The following is a 16,596-nucleotide window of genomic DNA, read 5'->3' as shown; positions in this document are numbered from 1 at the left end:
GAGCCTGAAGGATGGGTATATAGTATTTTCACTAAGGAAGTACAATATAGTGCTGGACTTGTGGAGCAGATCACCAGTGTTAAATTTCCAGGTCCAACACTAACCAGGTACGTAACCTGTTTCTCCTAACTTACAAGGTTGTAGGTTCAAATAAGACTGAAAGGAACTCTGGGAGAGAAAAACCATAAACTAAAAAAATTCCATGAATGCTCTAATAAAAAGAAAGGAGACAAAAAAGGGTAGCAAGGTCTTGGAGAGGATGGCAAAAGTTAGGATTTTGAGAGCATGCCTGGATCATTAACTTTTAAAATGGGGGAGGGGACACTGCAATAGGGAAAGGAGAAAGGATTCAAATACTTACGGCAAGAGAAAAACTGAGGTAGCTTACATTTAGTCACCCTGCTTTTACTTACTAACCACCTTTCATTTTTAATAAGACCACCTAAGTGTATTTAGGGCCTCGTCTCCAGACCCCTCTTATTATTTTAATCTTTGCAACACAGTTATACTACTTAAAGATTTAAAACTCAACAAAGTAGAAATCTGATCTTCCAACCAACACATTCTAATTAACTAGTGGTGTACACACAGAAGCTCAATATAATACATATTTAATTACAAAGTTAAAATTTGAAATTATTTTAGTTCAATAGTCCATCCAAAAATTTTCTAAACAATTTAAATTGTTCGGTGTAACTTGTTAATGAGCAAAAGATGCTTCTTCTCTTCTATTCTTCACTACCATCATCTTTCTTCCCAAATTTCTCCAAAATGAAAAAATCCTTACCTGTGGTGCCAGAATGAACAGATAACGACCTTTCTATCTGAAGTGGCGACATCATCTGTATTGTTAATTTCGCTAGGTAGATGGCTTCATATTCCTAGAAGAGATTTTAATTAACCTGAATATACATTTAAATTCTTGGATACCCAAAACAAAACAAAATTTTAAACGTGGTTAATGCATACATCACTGGTATTCTTAGTTTATACTGAAAACTCTGGTGCCATATTGCTGTAAAAGAAAGGCTTAAAATTCCTATCTTATAATTTCACATTTATTGATGAGACCATAAATCAAGTCAAGCAAATAGCTTGCACTACGGCACTGCACACTGAACTGCCAGTCAGTATGTATTCTCTGCCACCGGCATAAGCTATATGATCTCTGACTGCATCTGTTAAAACACATACATACCCCCAAAACCCAAACTGGCAATCTCATAGAATGATTATAAGAATAAAAAGAAATAAAACATTTTAAAAAATCAGATTAATATAAGGCATTTAATTGATTCAAGTATACATTTGGTTCTAATTCCTTAAAATCAATAGTCCTCTACTTCCAGTTAAAGATGGAGTAATAAAGGCATTCCTATCCCTCTCCCCTTTCTGAAAACAAAAAATAGAGAACTCCTTATTCGAAGAAACTAGGAAACATCCATAACCCTGAATATGAGAAGAATGAAGAGAAAAGTAAGGAATTAATTATCAAATAAGTCAGGATACTGGCTAACTTTATGATGGGAAAAAGAGAATTATGATTAGAAAGAGGCCTCAAGAGGGCTTTTGGGATTCTGGCAAACATTCAATTCTTGACCTGGATGGCAGTTACATGGATGTTTATTCGCACTTTATGCATTTTTATATATGTGTATTATATTTCACAATAACATTTAAAAAAAAAAGGAACCAGACTAAGCTATGCACAAAAGACGCCTGACTGCGGATATCAGACAGAGTGGGTACAGCTGACAAACCTAACAAGCCCTTGCCTAGTATGATACAGCCAGGAAGTGTGTGTGGGCTGTGGGAGGAGGAAGGGCATATTAAGGAAAACGTGAACATCCACACCTGGCATTTCTGCAAGACGCAAGCGATGTGGAGGAGAAACTGGGTTGCGTGTTGCCAAGCATCGGCTGATCTTGGTCAGCTGCAAGTAAAGGCTAAACCATTGATTCTCAAGCCTGGCTATACCTGAGAATTACCTGAGGTGCCTTAAAACCTGTAGGTATATAGTCAGCTCCTCTCCTCCCCCCACCAGAGATTCTCATTTAACTGGTATGGATAACGTTCCCCAGTTGATTCTAATGGGCATGCAGTGTTTATCAATCTAAACAAGAAGAACCTGTGACAAAAGGGGCTCTTTTTTTTCCCACTCGCTAAGTAGAGTCATAACACTGGAGAAAAGTGTTGGTGAGAAAGTCTTCCAAGACAACTGGGAAAATTTAAGCTGCCTACCTTTCCCCACCACTCCCCTGGTCCCTTTCCCACAACTTTCTTGTTGGGCAAATGGCTTATTTAAGAAGAATGTCTCCAGTTCAAAGATGACCAATATCAAAAAGGAACCAATGTACGTCTTATGTAAAGATGTTTGCAAGGGAAAGAAAAGCAACATTATAACCAAAAGTCTATACATAAAGAACACTGCATGAAAATTACACCATGGAGCAGGTGAAAATTATAATTCCCCATGAAATCGATGAGAATACGGCATTTCTGAAACGAGTTCAAAGAAGAGATAAAAGGATTCATGGAAGAAATAGGACAATAAAAGAGATGACTATGCCATTTCCTACCATTTCAGAAAACAAACAGAATGCCCCTCTTAATCCTAGTTTCCCCTCCAACTACTGTTTCATTTCTGTTTTCCCCTTCTAAGCATAATTCCTGGAATTATCTATTCTTGCTGTTCACATTCCTCTCTTCCCATTTTCCTTTCAACTCTGAGCAATTATGCTTATCTTCCCCCCTCCACAAAAATTGTCAAGGGCACCAATGACATCATGTTCCTAACCTAATGTCAATTCTCAGCCCTTATCTTATTTAACCTATTATCAATCTTTGAAACGGAGGGTCATTCCCCACTCTTCTAACACCTTCTTCACTTGACTTCCCAAACACCAGACCATCCTGATTTTCTTCCCAACTCACTGGCCACTCTTTTCAGCCTCCTCTGCTGATTCCCCATCTCCACAATCTCTACATGCTGGGAATACATTAAGGTTCTGTTTTTGAAATCCTTCTCTATCCACATTCACTTCTCTAGTGATCTCATCCAGTTTCAAAGCTTTCAATAGCATCTATATATTGATAACCCCTAGAAATACAGTTCTTTCTCATGAAATCCAGGCTTATATGTATACCTGCCCACTATCTAATAGCTCTCTCAACCTTAACATGACCAAAACCGACTCTTGATTTTACTCCCTTCCAATTTCATGCAGTTTCTCCCATACAAGCAAGTAGCAGTTCCTCTTCCAGTGTTCAGGCTACAAGGCTTAAATTCATCCCTATCTCTCTTCACATCCAATCCATCAGCAAATTCCATCAGCTCTACTGTCAAATAAATCCAGCATCTGATCTCTTCTCACCTCTCCCCCTGCAACCACTTTGATTCAAACCAACACTCTCCTGACTCCATCACTGCAACAGCCTCTTAACTCGAGCACTTGCTTCTGCCCAAACCCCAACAACCCCTACAGTATATACACAGTATACTATATTCAACACAGCAGCAGGCAATCTGAAGTTGTTCCTTCACTTAAAATAAAAGCCAAAGGCCTTACTTATAATGGCCTATAAACGTCTGTCATGTGGCCCCTTACCTCCCAGCTTTAATCTCCTACCGTTATTTGCTTACTCTGTTGCAGCCACACCGACCTTCTTGCACTTCTCGAAAATACTATGCATACTCCCATTTCAAGGCACTTGCACGTATATTCCTGCTACCTAGAATGCCTTCCCCCCAATATCAGCACAGCTTGTTCTCCTCCTAATTTCTCCAGGTCTCTGCTCAAATATCATTTTTGCAATAAGGCCTTTTCTGATCACCATTTAAAAATGCAATTCATGTCGCATCTTCTTATGTGGCCTTATTTCTCTCTCCCTTATTTTTCTCTGTGACCCATTACCATCTGACCCACCACATTTCACTTTGTTTACTGTTTAATTCTCTCATTAGAATAAGTTTCATGAGGTCAGAGATTTCTGTCTATTTTGTTCTCTGCTTTACTGCCATTGCCTAGAACAATGCCAAATGAACATTTGATGAAACAATGAAGTATGGGAAAGGGAAGAAAAGCTTGAGAAAAATCAAGCCAAAAGAGAAAAGAACAAAGTTGAAAATAATTACAGAGAAAATGGCAGATATGGAAGAAAAAGGGAACCAATATAAAATATGTCTCTGGGAGAAAAAGCCAGGCAAATGAAACAGAACAACAAAAACAGAAGCCAAATACATAGTAGAAGAAAACTTTCTGAAATAAGGGAAGGTGTGAATCTGTAAGTGCTAAGGGCATACTAAGACTGAGAAGTTAATATAGAACAATCAACAAGATATACCTTGATAAAGCATCCTATGTTCATCCAGACAACACCTCCTCCTCCCAATCAAGTCTTTTAAGGGGGAAAAATTTTTTAAATTAGGCTCCCCTCAGACTTCTCTGGAGCAATATTCAATGTCAGGTCTGTGTGCAAACCCATAAGGGAAAAAGTATTAAACAAAAAATTTTTATCTAGCCAATTGTCATTCAAACATAAGAGCAACAGAAAAATATTTTCCAAAATGCCAGGACTTAACGGAATATAGTTTCCAAGAACTCTTCTTGAAAATAATGCTCAAAGACAAACTCCAGTAGTTGAATAAAGAAGCTAGAATCCTATTTAAATGTAGAACTAAGGATGAACAACTAGAAAATGCGGTTATAGGATAGAATATAAATATTATAATCTGTAACAATGTAGAAAAAGTATAATCTTTTTTTTAAAAAAAGGAGATGGCAGGACATATAACAGGAGGTAGTTTAAGTAGATGATCTTATATTGCTAAGTAACAAGAGGTATAATATTTAAATATTTTTAAAGGTATAAGAGGTAACTCCTAGAAGAACTAAGACTAATAACAAAGCAGGTAGTGGAGGGGAAGGAGGAAAGAAGTAGAGGTATATAAATTTTTATCTTTTATAGTGGAAATCAACTGATAGTTATTTAAAAGTGATAACTCAAGAAACATATGTATATACTATAAAGTTACAATTGTGCCCATTAGAACTAAAAACAATAAATTTAAAAATTATCAAAAGAATACAAACATACAAAGAATTCATAAACTTTATAGTGAAAAGTTTAAAAAAGATGCACTTAAAAGAGAAAGCGTGACATGAAATAAAAGGACAGACAAAAGTATATATCATTTTTAGTGCAAGAAAGTGGGATAAATTCACCTATTAAAGAAAAATAGTGATAAATCAAATAACAAAATCCAGCCATAGACCATATATAGGAAATGCATCTAAAACAAAGTGATTTAGAAAGGTGGAAGAAAAGGAATGAAGAAACTCACAAGGCAAATGCAAACAATATTACACAAGGTTAATTTCAAAGTAAAATAATTGAATGAAGGAATAATAAATAGATAACTACAATGAAGACCTAACTTGAATTTTACCTACCAAATAACACAGTACCAAAATTGGCAAAGAAACTAGAAGAACTAAAGAAAAAATAAACAGAAACATAATAAAGTAAAGGAGTTTCAATTCACCTCTCAGCCCAAGACAGACGAAGTGAACAAATACTATCAGCCCTCTATGCACGGATGCAGAACCCACAGATACAGAGGACTGACTGTACTATGCCATTTTATATAAGATTTGGAATTCACGGGGCGGCAGGGGGAGGGGGGTGTCCTGAAACCAATCCCCCACGGATACTGAGGGACGACTGTATATTGAGCTTTATGCCCTGAAAACAGAGAATACAACTGTATATTAGGCCACGAAGAAAACATTAAAAAATTCAAGAAGTAAATAGTATTAGAAATGAACAAAAATAGAAAATAAACCTTGTCACCTATATAGTTTTTAAAAAAAAAAAAACTCTCAAACAAATGTTAAGTAAAAAATAAAATCAAAAGTGAAATCACAGAATATCAAGCTATAACAATAATAAAAATATTGCATAGCAGAATCTATGTACGATATGTAGAATATGGCTAAAGCAATGCTAAGAGGATAATTCATGGTCTTGAATTCCTGAAAGAATGAAAAACTAAGCTTTCAACTCAGGAAATTCACTAAAGAATAACAGCAGCAGCAGCACAAACAACAAAAACCTAAGGAAAGCAGAAAGCAAGCAGAAATTCAAATACAGAAAATTTATATAAACTAACCAGATCAAGGAAAAAAGAAAGCACAGATACACAAAATTAGAAAAAAGAATGGAAAAATATTTTCCTCAATTTTATCTCAAATCCCATGAAATGAATGATTATATAAGAGATTATGAAACCATCCAAAGTGACCTGAGGAGTATATGAAAATCAGACTTAACCTACCAAACGAAGAAAAGCTGTCCAAGAATTGGTCCACCCTCAAAATATACAAATGAATGAAATAATGAATAACCAAATTAAATTAAAAAATCAAGGTCCAATGATTTCACAGGTACCATATATCAGAACACCAAGAAGCCCGTAAGTCCAATCTAATTTACATTGTTCTAGAGCACATAAAGAGAAAGCAAGTTTCCATTTTAAAAATGAGAATCACGTGATAAACACCCAAACCAGAAGAGGGTAGTATAGAAAAAAATTACAAACCAATATCACTTATTCAACTAATTCCAAAATCTTTAAAAAAATACTGACAAATAGAATCTAGCAACACATTCACGGAACATAGTCTACCATAACCAAGTGAGATCCATTTGTGAACCAAAATGATGATTCAAAATTAAGAAATCTAGCATAATGTGATCCAATAATTCAACTCACCATATTAATGGCTTAAAGGAGTAAAACTACAGTCATTCCATAAAAAAAAATTTTTTTAAGCTAAATATCAACATCTATTCCTGGTAAAATCTCTTTACATAGGCACAGATGAATACATACATACATACATACACACACACACACACACACACACAGTGCAATACTAGAAGCACTGACATTGAAATCAAGAATAAAGTACAAGTACTATACCACTATTACTTATCATGATTCTGATACAATGACCATCCAATGAGAAAGAAAAAAAAAATTAGAAAAGTTGCAAAATTATTATGATTTGGAGATGAAAATCTAAGACAATCAACTAGAAAATTTTTCAGAATTGTTTAGAGTTAATAAGGTTGCCAACTGAAAACAACAAAAATCAATAGCTTTCCTATATACAAGTAAGCAATGAGAAAAACATACTGGAGGAAAAAAACATTTTATGTATAATGGGAATAAAAGAAAATAGGAATAAATTTCATAAGAAATGCATATATTCTATATAAAGAAAACTTTAAAACACTAAAAGACATAGAAATTGACTTGAATAAATGGAACATACTCTTAGAGAGGAACATACTAAGAAAAATTTAAAGGTGTCAATTCCTTTTGAACTGTGAATGTAGAGATAATGTTTTTAATAAAAACAACCACAGGACTCTTTCCAGTAAAGGTCACACCAAAAAATAAGTGTTAAGAACATGCCAGGAAAATTCCAGAAAACACATTAATGAGGGGATCTTGATTAAATTACTTGATATAAGTAATATAAATTACTTACATAATATTATAGTATTTAAAACTGTTTGATACAAGTGCAGCAATAAGCAGATCAATGGAACAAAATACAAGGTCAGAAACAGACTCAAGTATAGATCAGAATTTGGTATATAATAAAAATGGCATTTCCAATCAGTTGGATAAAGATAGATTTTCTTAATATACAGAGTCCTTACAAGCCAATGAGAAAAAGACCAACAACCTGATAGAAAAATAGGCAAATCATAAGGAGTTGTCACTTTTACCACCATGATAACAATGATCAAGAAGTTTCATAAAACACTTTCACTATTGGTATTGATTAGGTATGGGTAAACAGGTACCCCTTGTTTCCTGAAGCCTTTTTAGAGGCAATTTGGCAACATCAAATTTCAAATGCCCTCTGACCCAGCAATTCTACTCTGATCAATTATCATACAGGTGCATTCACACATGTAAACAAAGATGTACCTACCAGGATATTCTTTCCCATGTTGTTTAAAATCGTGAAAGGCTGGAAACAATCTAAAGGTCCATGTATAAGCAACTGGTCTTATATAACTGCGATACATACATACATCTATGTACATATACACATAAAAATATTATGCAGGTAGAGCTATATATGATCTTCAAGATATACTATTAAGGAGACTTACTTTTCAAGTATTCTTCTTAGGCATTATTGAATTTTTATTTTTTTAACCGTGAGTATTTTTTTCTCTTTTAAATGAAGTAAAAACTAAAAGTGAATTAAAAATAAAAATGAAGTAAGATTTAAAGTTTGGTAACTGAGACAACCCATTTTGTAGCGCTCTTGATGTCTCAATGTGAGATTTATTCCTGCATAACTGGATGGAATCAGCCAGAGCACAGTCTTCACCTATGATTTTCCTTCTTGGAAAAAAATTAAATAAATTAATCAGATAAATTCACAGGTTTACTTTACTGTCTTTTTAGTGCATCTTCTAGGCATCATCAAATGTGAAAGAATATGGAAAAGATAAAGCATATAAAACAGAAAAGGCTGCTATATGTAATACGTTTAGAATCAAAACTCTCTTATGCTCTGTATGTGTGATTAAATTAAAGAAGTAACTGAAGACATTTCTAACATCAATTATTTTACTTTAGGTTGAAAAATGTGCCTTTAACTCTTTTTTTCTTGTTAATGGTAGCTTTTAAGAAAATATTGATAATTTTAAATACAGATGTAAACTTGAACAAAGAATCAAATTAATCAGATTATGGCAATTTTTAAGTATTTACAAAGTAAATACTACAACTAAATTACATGAACATAAGATTTTAATTATCCTACTTTCTGACTGCCTTAAAGAGGAAGAAGAGAGAAGTTACCTGAAGCTGATGGACAAATCCAGCATTAGGATTAATACAGAATCTTCTTTCTTGAACGTAAGCAAATGCATCTCTGAAAACAAAAAAAGAAAACTAAGGCGATAATATCATTTCATGAATTAATCTCAATTTTTCCAGAATTTATCTAAAATAGGAACTTTCCTAACAATTTACCTAAAATAGAAAATCATAATCATACAGCTTGTACTACAGAGAGATAGTGAATTGTAGTGGAAAACCTGAAAGCATGGTCAGACTAAGTATCACAATTCGTTTGCTTCCCAGCTGTGTGTCCTAGGGGACACTTCTCAGCTTCTCTAAGCTTTATTTTTCTCATCTGTAAATTAGGCATTATAATAATTCCTATCTTGGAGCACTACTGTAAAGATGGAAAATAATAAGTATAACACATCGTGTACAGCATCTGTCACACAGTACATGCTCAGATATTATTACTGGTTAATAAATGAGAAGTATAGGGACTTCCGTGTGTTGTTGAGATAAAAGTGCCTAGAATAGTATCTGGCACATGGCAAAAACCCAATAAATGGAAGTTATTTTCACTATTAATATTATTACTGACACATCACCAAATAATAAAGAGAATATATAAAACAAAATCTAGCGCATATTACTCTTTTTCAGTTAAATAAAAGCATTTGTATTCAAATAATATTTAAGAATTAACACTTTTAAGCAAACTTTTCCATTATAATTTTAAGATAAAAAATACCAAATAAACTAAAGCATTTGGGACTTCCCTGGTGGCACAGTGGTTAAGAATCTGCCTGCCAATGCAGGGGACACGGGTTCCATCCCTGGTCCGGGAAGATCCCACATGCTGTGAAGCAACTAAGTCCATGCGCCACAACTACTGAAGCCCGTGCGCCTAGAGTCCGTGCTCCACAACAAGAGAAGCCACTGCAATGAGAAGCCCACGCACTGCAACGAAGAGTAGCCCCCGTTCGCCGCAACTAGAGAAAGCCCATGTGCAGCAAAGAAGACTCAACGCAGCCAAAAATAAATAAATAAATTAATTAATTAATTAAAGATAACTTGGAAAAAAAAAAAACTAAAGCATTTGAATGTCTACTATATGTGAGGCATGTGGATCCAATGCTGAACATAGCTCAAATGGAGAGGGTTAATTGGGAACACAGCATTAGAATGGAGAGATTGATAGGGGCATGTCATGTGAAGTTTCATTGGCCATGTTAAGAATTATTAAGGATCAGAAACATTTGAAAGCTTTTTAGGGTAAGGTAACATATGATCAGATTTATCTTTTGAGAAAATCATTCTCACTGTGGTGTGGAGAACAGAACAGACTAGAGAAGGAAAGAAAACATGAGACCACTAAGAAGGTGACTACTGGAAGAGTCCAAAGGAAACATGACTAGAGCTTGGATTAGGGAGATTAAATAATGATAAAGAGAAAGAGCCAGATTCAAGGAATACTTCAGGACAAAAAACAGACAGGATTTGGTAAAGGATCAGTTTGGGACATGAGGAGTGAAAGAGAAGGCGGTATCAATGATTACAACAGATTTCTAACTTGTACAAGACACACTAAGAAAGAAAATACTGTACATTGGCCAGCTTTTTTGGTTTGTTGTAGGGTGAAAAGCTCATCAGCCTGTCTCTCTCTCTCTCTTTTGTCTATGCAATATGCTTGGAAAAGATGATTTTGGATAAGACAAACAATGAATTGTGAACAGACACTAACAATTCTTAGGTAATTTTTCACCCAACTACTGTTAAAGGAAAACATAATAAATTAATCTTTTAAACAAAGCAAGCAATTACATCTTTGTCTAAGAGTTTTTAAACTCAGATTAACCAATTCCCTAGTAGTAAGCAAGCAGTTTTCCATGGGTTATTCCAACTATAATTATCTTTGGTTTTTAAAATAACAAGTTAGCACTAGCTCCATAAAATAACAAACATTAGCCTAAGTGGATCTATACAAGGTAGACACGCTACAAGGATTAAGAGACTTAACCATGGGATAAAAGGGCCTGCCTAATCAAACATGACTAGATGACAAAATCAGGAGATTATTAACTTAAAGCTCCTAAACCGTCTCCATTAAGCTTTATTTTAATGAGAATCTAAATTGTGGCTAGGTTTCAGAGTACTTTCTTACCTGTACTTCATTCCAAATGTTTCCATAATGTATGCAATAACAAAGGCAGCACTGAAGAGGGGGAAAAAATTTTTAGAAAAAAACAGAAAACACAACTCATTAATTAAATGCAAGAGAAAGAAAGATTATCTCTAACTTCATACCTCCTGGAGATCCCTGCATTCCCATGGACAAGAACTTTTCCTGAAAAACAAGAAATAGTTATTCTGATAGAAAGATACCTGATTCAGCAGCTAAAATATATTAAAACTATGTATCATACTACAATAAAATAAATCTTTTCTTAAACATTTTGTGTATTTTATATGTACAGTTTGGATACTTACTAATTTTCAAATCCTTGAATTTATTTATATTAACTGTGTGGAGATTACAGTAGACTTTTAGGTTAAAAGAGATTTAAAGCTGACCCAGAACATGAAAAATAGTTCTACAGAGATATTTAAGAAAGTCTATCCAAATGAAACAAAAAGTTGGGAAAATACAAATTTGGGAAGACATAAATGCAGAATATGAAAGTTGTAATTAAGAAGAATACTAACTAAAAAATTAACTATCATAAATAATCTCCTAAAAATAAACATAAGCTAAGTAAAGGAATATTATTTACCTCCACTTTGTAAGCTCCCATCAATAAATTCTTTAGTCTGAAGGCAAAAGACAATGTGTTATAATAAAACATGTGGAGTAACATAAGCATAAAATACATACATACATACAGTGAAACATATTGAAAATAATTTCCTGATTATTTATATGAATAAAAATTACCTTATGTCAAAAATCTCCAAAATGCTACAAATACAACTATTACAAGTTTAAATATTAGTTTGAATTTAAGAAATTTGAAGTGTGATTTCTCAAATATTTGGAGATCATAAAAAGGTTTTAAAAATAATAAATTTTTAAAAAAATATAATCCCACAATTTTCAGACATAACAAAGTAAAAGTAGTACAGGAGAAAATCATGTTTCATTAAGTTTTAGAACCACAATTAAGAGGTCAAATCATAAATAAATTTTAAATGATATTAAAATATTGATACCTACCATGGGGAAAAAACGTATTATATTTTCAACTGGATTATCTGCAATATCCAAGACTAAATATCTGAAAATAGAATATTTTGTGATAAGCACATTTTCAGATAAAACTCTCTTCATATATAAAAAATATGAACATTTTTTGGCAACCATGAAAATAATGCAAAACAACTTTCAAAGTATCATATTCCCAAGAACCGAGCCATAGATTTTATACTGCTTGAAGGCACAGATAGCATTTAAAGCCTTAAATAACAAGTTAACATTTCTCTGATATCTTAGTATAAAAAAAAATCTATCTGCTTAAAATAGAAAAATCACAAGTAGGAAGAAACCTTCCTCTAGATCAGAGTGGACCTGGAAAATAAAGACAAAAATTGCCTGTTTTCCTTATTGTTATTCTTCTATTTCTACCAACTTCCCTAGGACTAAAAGATTTTTCTCTGGATGGCCCTGCCACCTTTCCTCACAACCCTAGAGAGGACAATTCAGAGGAAGCCCAAAGTCTGAGAGAGAAGAAACTAACCAAAATAGAAGGCAGCAGTCTGACAGAGCCGTGAGTCAAACATTCATTGTTTGAACTAACCTTCAGTAGAGCAACAAGCAACAAAAGACCACCTGTCCTGGAATTTTACACCTTCAAAAACATTTAAAATAAGTCATTTTAAAACACTGGCCTTATTTTGTGAAAAACTTCTATTTCTGGAAATTCCCTGGCGGTTCAGTGGTTAGGACTCGGTGCTTTCACTGCTGGGGCCCTGGGTTTGAACCCTGGTCAGGAAACTAAGATCCCGCAAGCCGCGTGGTACGGCCAAAAATAAAAAATAAAAACTTCCATTTCTAACCTATCCAACACCACCTGTTTATTAACACAACTTAGTTAAGTAATTAAGTTATAAAATTTAAAGTCAATATTGCTTTAATGATCATTTTGGTGGCAGCAACTTCAATAAATTCAGGGCTTATCACACAGAAGCTGTATCCAGGACATTTTGGCACTAAAAACAAAAATTCTATACAAATTAGAAAGCTATATAGTACGGCATTTTAAAATATAACATTTTCATTTTCTTTAATATACACAAGTCTATATGTGTGTATACATAACACACATATACAGTAGAGAAAGTTTAGAGGGAAATATACCAAAATGTTAAAGTTATGTTCCTCTGGGTTGTGGATTTATGGATGACTTTTTAAATATTTTTCTTGGTGTCATTCTGTATTTTCCAACATATCTATAAAGAACAAGTATTTCTTTTGCAATTAGAAAAAATTTGATCTATTTTATTTTAGATTACAGATATTCCCTTTTTAAAACTAGTTTTTATTAACTGAAAAATGTGTACACACAGTAAAAAATTCTAACAGTATAAAGACATCTGCAATGAAACCTAGGTCTCTCTACCATCCCAGACCCTAAATTTCCCTTCTCAGAAGTAACTACTGTCAAGTTTCTAGTCTGTCAGTCCAGAAATTTTCTATGCATATACAAGAATATATACCTAATGTACTGCATATATTTTTAAACACATGGCTCTGCACCTTGCTGTTTTCATTTAATAAATCTTGAAGATTAGTCCATATGAGCACACATAGAAATATTTCATTCTTTTTCATGGTTACAGTATTCTATTGTGTATTCACACAATATATTTTATAGTCTCTTATACTGATGGACATTCAGGTTGCTTTCATTTTTACAAACAATAAAGCAGAACATTAAAACAGTTTTAACATATATGCTTTTATACAAATATTTCTAGAATGATATCAAAAAAAGAGTTAATAGTAGCTGCCTCCTAGCTAGAGATAGACTAGATAGCTGGGTTTAGGGGAGGAAAGAGACATTTTCCTTATATACCTTTTTGACCCTTTGGCCTTTGTATCATGTGTAATATATGCTTTATTTTTTTAAATGAAGCTAAAACAAAGAACATTAAAAACCATCAGATGCTCAACCTCATCATTTTAAGATAAATGAGAAAGGCAAATTAAAACTACACAAGACACCTTTTTTACTCCAGGAGATTGGGAAAAATTGTTTTATAATTTTGTCTTAGAGAGATACCAAGGAAAGAGTCCCTCTCATTTACTTCACAGTGGGAATGTAAACTGATACAACTCACTGGAGGGCAATTTGTAACATCTATTAAAATTTAAATGCTTACATTCTTTAATCCAGCAATTCCACCTCTACAAATTTATCCTACTGATATATTCACATATGAATTAAATGATATATACAGGGATACTCACTACATTAGCAAAAGTCTGGAAACAATCTAAATGTCCAACAAGAGGAGATGGGTTGAATAAATTTTAGTACAGTAATACAATGGATTACTGTGCAACTTAAAAAGAATAATGCGGGAGTTCCCTGGTAGCCTTGTGATTAGGATTCTGGGCTTTCACTGGTCAGGGAACTGAGATCCTGCAAGCTGTGCAGTGTGGGGGGAAAAAAAAAAGAAGAATGCAGCTAAGAAATAATATGAAGCAATCTCCAAAATACGTAATTTTTAAAAAAGGCTAACTTGATCTGTAAGAATATGTTTATATATGTAACATACCTCTGGAAACATACTCAAAAACAACGGATACCTGCAGGGAGGAGAATTGAGTATCTAGGGGACAGGAACAGGGAAACCTACTTTTCAGTATACATGTTTTTGAACATTTAGAATTCCACATTCTGTGCATGAATTACTTTTTAAAAATATTTTAAAGGAAGTTTATTCTTTAAATGATGTACTGTATGACCCATCTTTATAAAACATATATATACAGGAGAAAAATCCGATATGATAAAATCAACTTGAAATAAAAACATTACATGTTTGCTACCCTTAACATTTTTATAAATTATAGCAACAATTCTTACCTAAATAATTGTTGAAAGTTGGGTTTAATAAAGTTTGCTTCAATATTTTGTCTTATACATATTATATGAGTTATTCCATGTTTCTGTAGTATAGGTAGCTATAAAAAAAAAAGGAGAGAAATAGTTTAAAATACAAAACATCATCTTATTGTAAAACAGATACTTGAAAATACACAGGACTCAACTTTAGAACTAATGTAGCCACGTCTGAGCTTTAAGTACAGGGGATCAAAGCTAATTTCATAATAACATACCTGAAGTGATCAGCAAAATATTTCAATGATTCAAGGTTAATATACTACATGTCCTCAAAAGGCTAACAGGATTATTTTATATCTATAATTTTAGAGCTTGATATGACCTTAAAGATAATTTATTTGGGAAACAATACTACACATTCATTATATACCTTATTGTACACTTTGACCTTTGTATCATGTACTTTATTACATTATTATACTTTATTACTTATTTATAATTTACATTTATATACTCTTTATTATTTATTTATAACACTATATAGTGGTTAAAGGCATGGGCTTTGGAGTCATGAGAGACCCCAAGCTCTAGATCCCAGCTCTGCTAATGACCTGAGCACTGTGGCTCAATTTTCTCACATGAAAATAAGGAAAACCCTACCTATTCACTGAGTGGTTGTGAGAATTATATAAGAAAATATGTGTGGCATACTGCCTGGAACACACAGCAAGGGTTTTCAGTTAATGGCAGTTACATATATTGACTACAATTTTTATTTTTTAGAGAGGACCACTATGACATAAACAGTTGTTCAACATCACTGATTTCTAGACTACTCCCTGCCTCTCCCAGTACACTTTTTCTACTATAAGCCAGAATTAAGTTATACAATTCACAAAACCTAATTAACCTTTTAGGGTTTAAAAATTCTCCTAAAGTTAAAACTGGCAACTCCAAAAGATATTATATTCTGTGGTGCTTTTGAGCTCTACATTTAAAACAATTTAACATGACAACTCTAAGAACTATCAAATAAATTTTTATTTGCAAGTGACTATAGGTTTCAGTGAAATTTACAGGTGACGTTATTTTAATAGTTAGAACATAAATTCCATGAGAATAAGGACTTTGTTCACCGATTCATGCTAAGTATGTATAAAACAGTGCCTGGAACATAGAACTTGTTCAATAATTATATGTTCAAGAAATGAATGAACAAATCATGAAGAATCAGAATTATAACCTTGAGTTTTCTATTTTCAGTTTATAATCCTATATATTTAATTCCCTTTCTGTAATAAACAGTCCAGAACAGCAATACTAATAATTCATGAAAGAAGTCAAAAAATAATTTCTATTTGTTATAGACTGAATGTTTGTGTCTCCCTAAAATTCCTATGTTGAAGCCCTAACCTTCAAGGTAACAGTATTAGTTGGTGGGGCCTTTGGGAGGTAATTAGATATAGATGAGGCCATGAGGGTGGAGCACCCATGATGGAATTAGTGCCCTTATAAGAAAAGGAAGAGACATCAGAGCTTCGTCTCTCTGCCATGTGAGGATACATCAAGAAGGCAGCAAACCAAGAAGAGGGCCCTCACCAAAACCTAACCATGCTGGCACTCTCATCTCAAACCTCCCAGCCTCCAGAA

At 33.4% G+C, this 16,596-nt stretch overlaps 1 protein-coding gene across 2 annotated transcripts in view; it reads right to left on the bottom strand.

Moving 5' to 3' along the window:
• The window catches only part of STYX (serine/threonine/tyrosine interacting protein), a 36,670-nt gene that overhangs the window by 5,256 nt on the left and 14,818 nt on the right, over window positions 1–16,596 (bottom strand). For both annotated transcript variants that reach the window (XM_059914239.1, XM_059914240.1), the window contains 7 exons: window positions 14,968–15,065; window positions 12,093–12,153; window positions 11,653–11,689; window positions 11,186–11,225; window positions 11,043–11,093; window positions 8,897–8,969; window positions 788–881 (listed from right to left, as the gene is read on the bottom strand). In XM_059914239.1, coding sequence (XP_059770222.1) covers window positions 788–881; window positions 8,897–8,969; window positions 11,043–11,093; window positions 11,186–11,225; window positions 11,653–11,689; window positions 12,093–12,153; window positions 14,968–15,065 — 454 coding nt within the window. The remainder of the gene's footprint in view (window positions 1–787; window positions 882–8,896; window positions 8,970–11,042; window positions 11,094–11,185; window positions 11,226–11,652; window positions 11,690–12,092; window positions 12,154–14,967; window positions 15,066–16,596) is intronic.

The sequence above is a fragment of the Balaenoptera ricei genome, chromosome 2, assembly GCF_028023285.1.
Source record: "Balaenoptera ricei isolate mBalRic1 chromosome 2, mBalRic1.hap2, whole genome shotgun sequence".
NCBI classification, from domain to species: Eukaryota; Metazoa; Chordata; class Mammalia; order Artiodactyla; family Balaenopteridae; genus Balaenoptera; species Balaenoptera ricei.
Note: the sequence above shows the minus strand (reverse complement) of the source record. Positions and strands in the feature narration are given on the sequence as shown.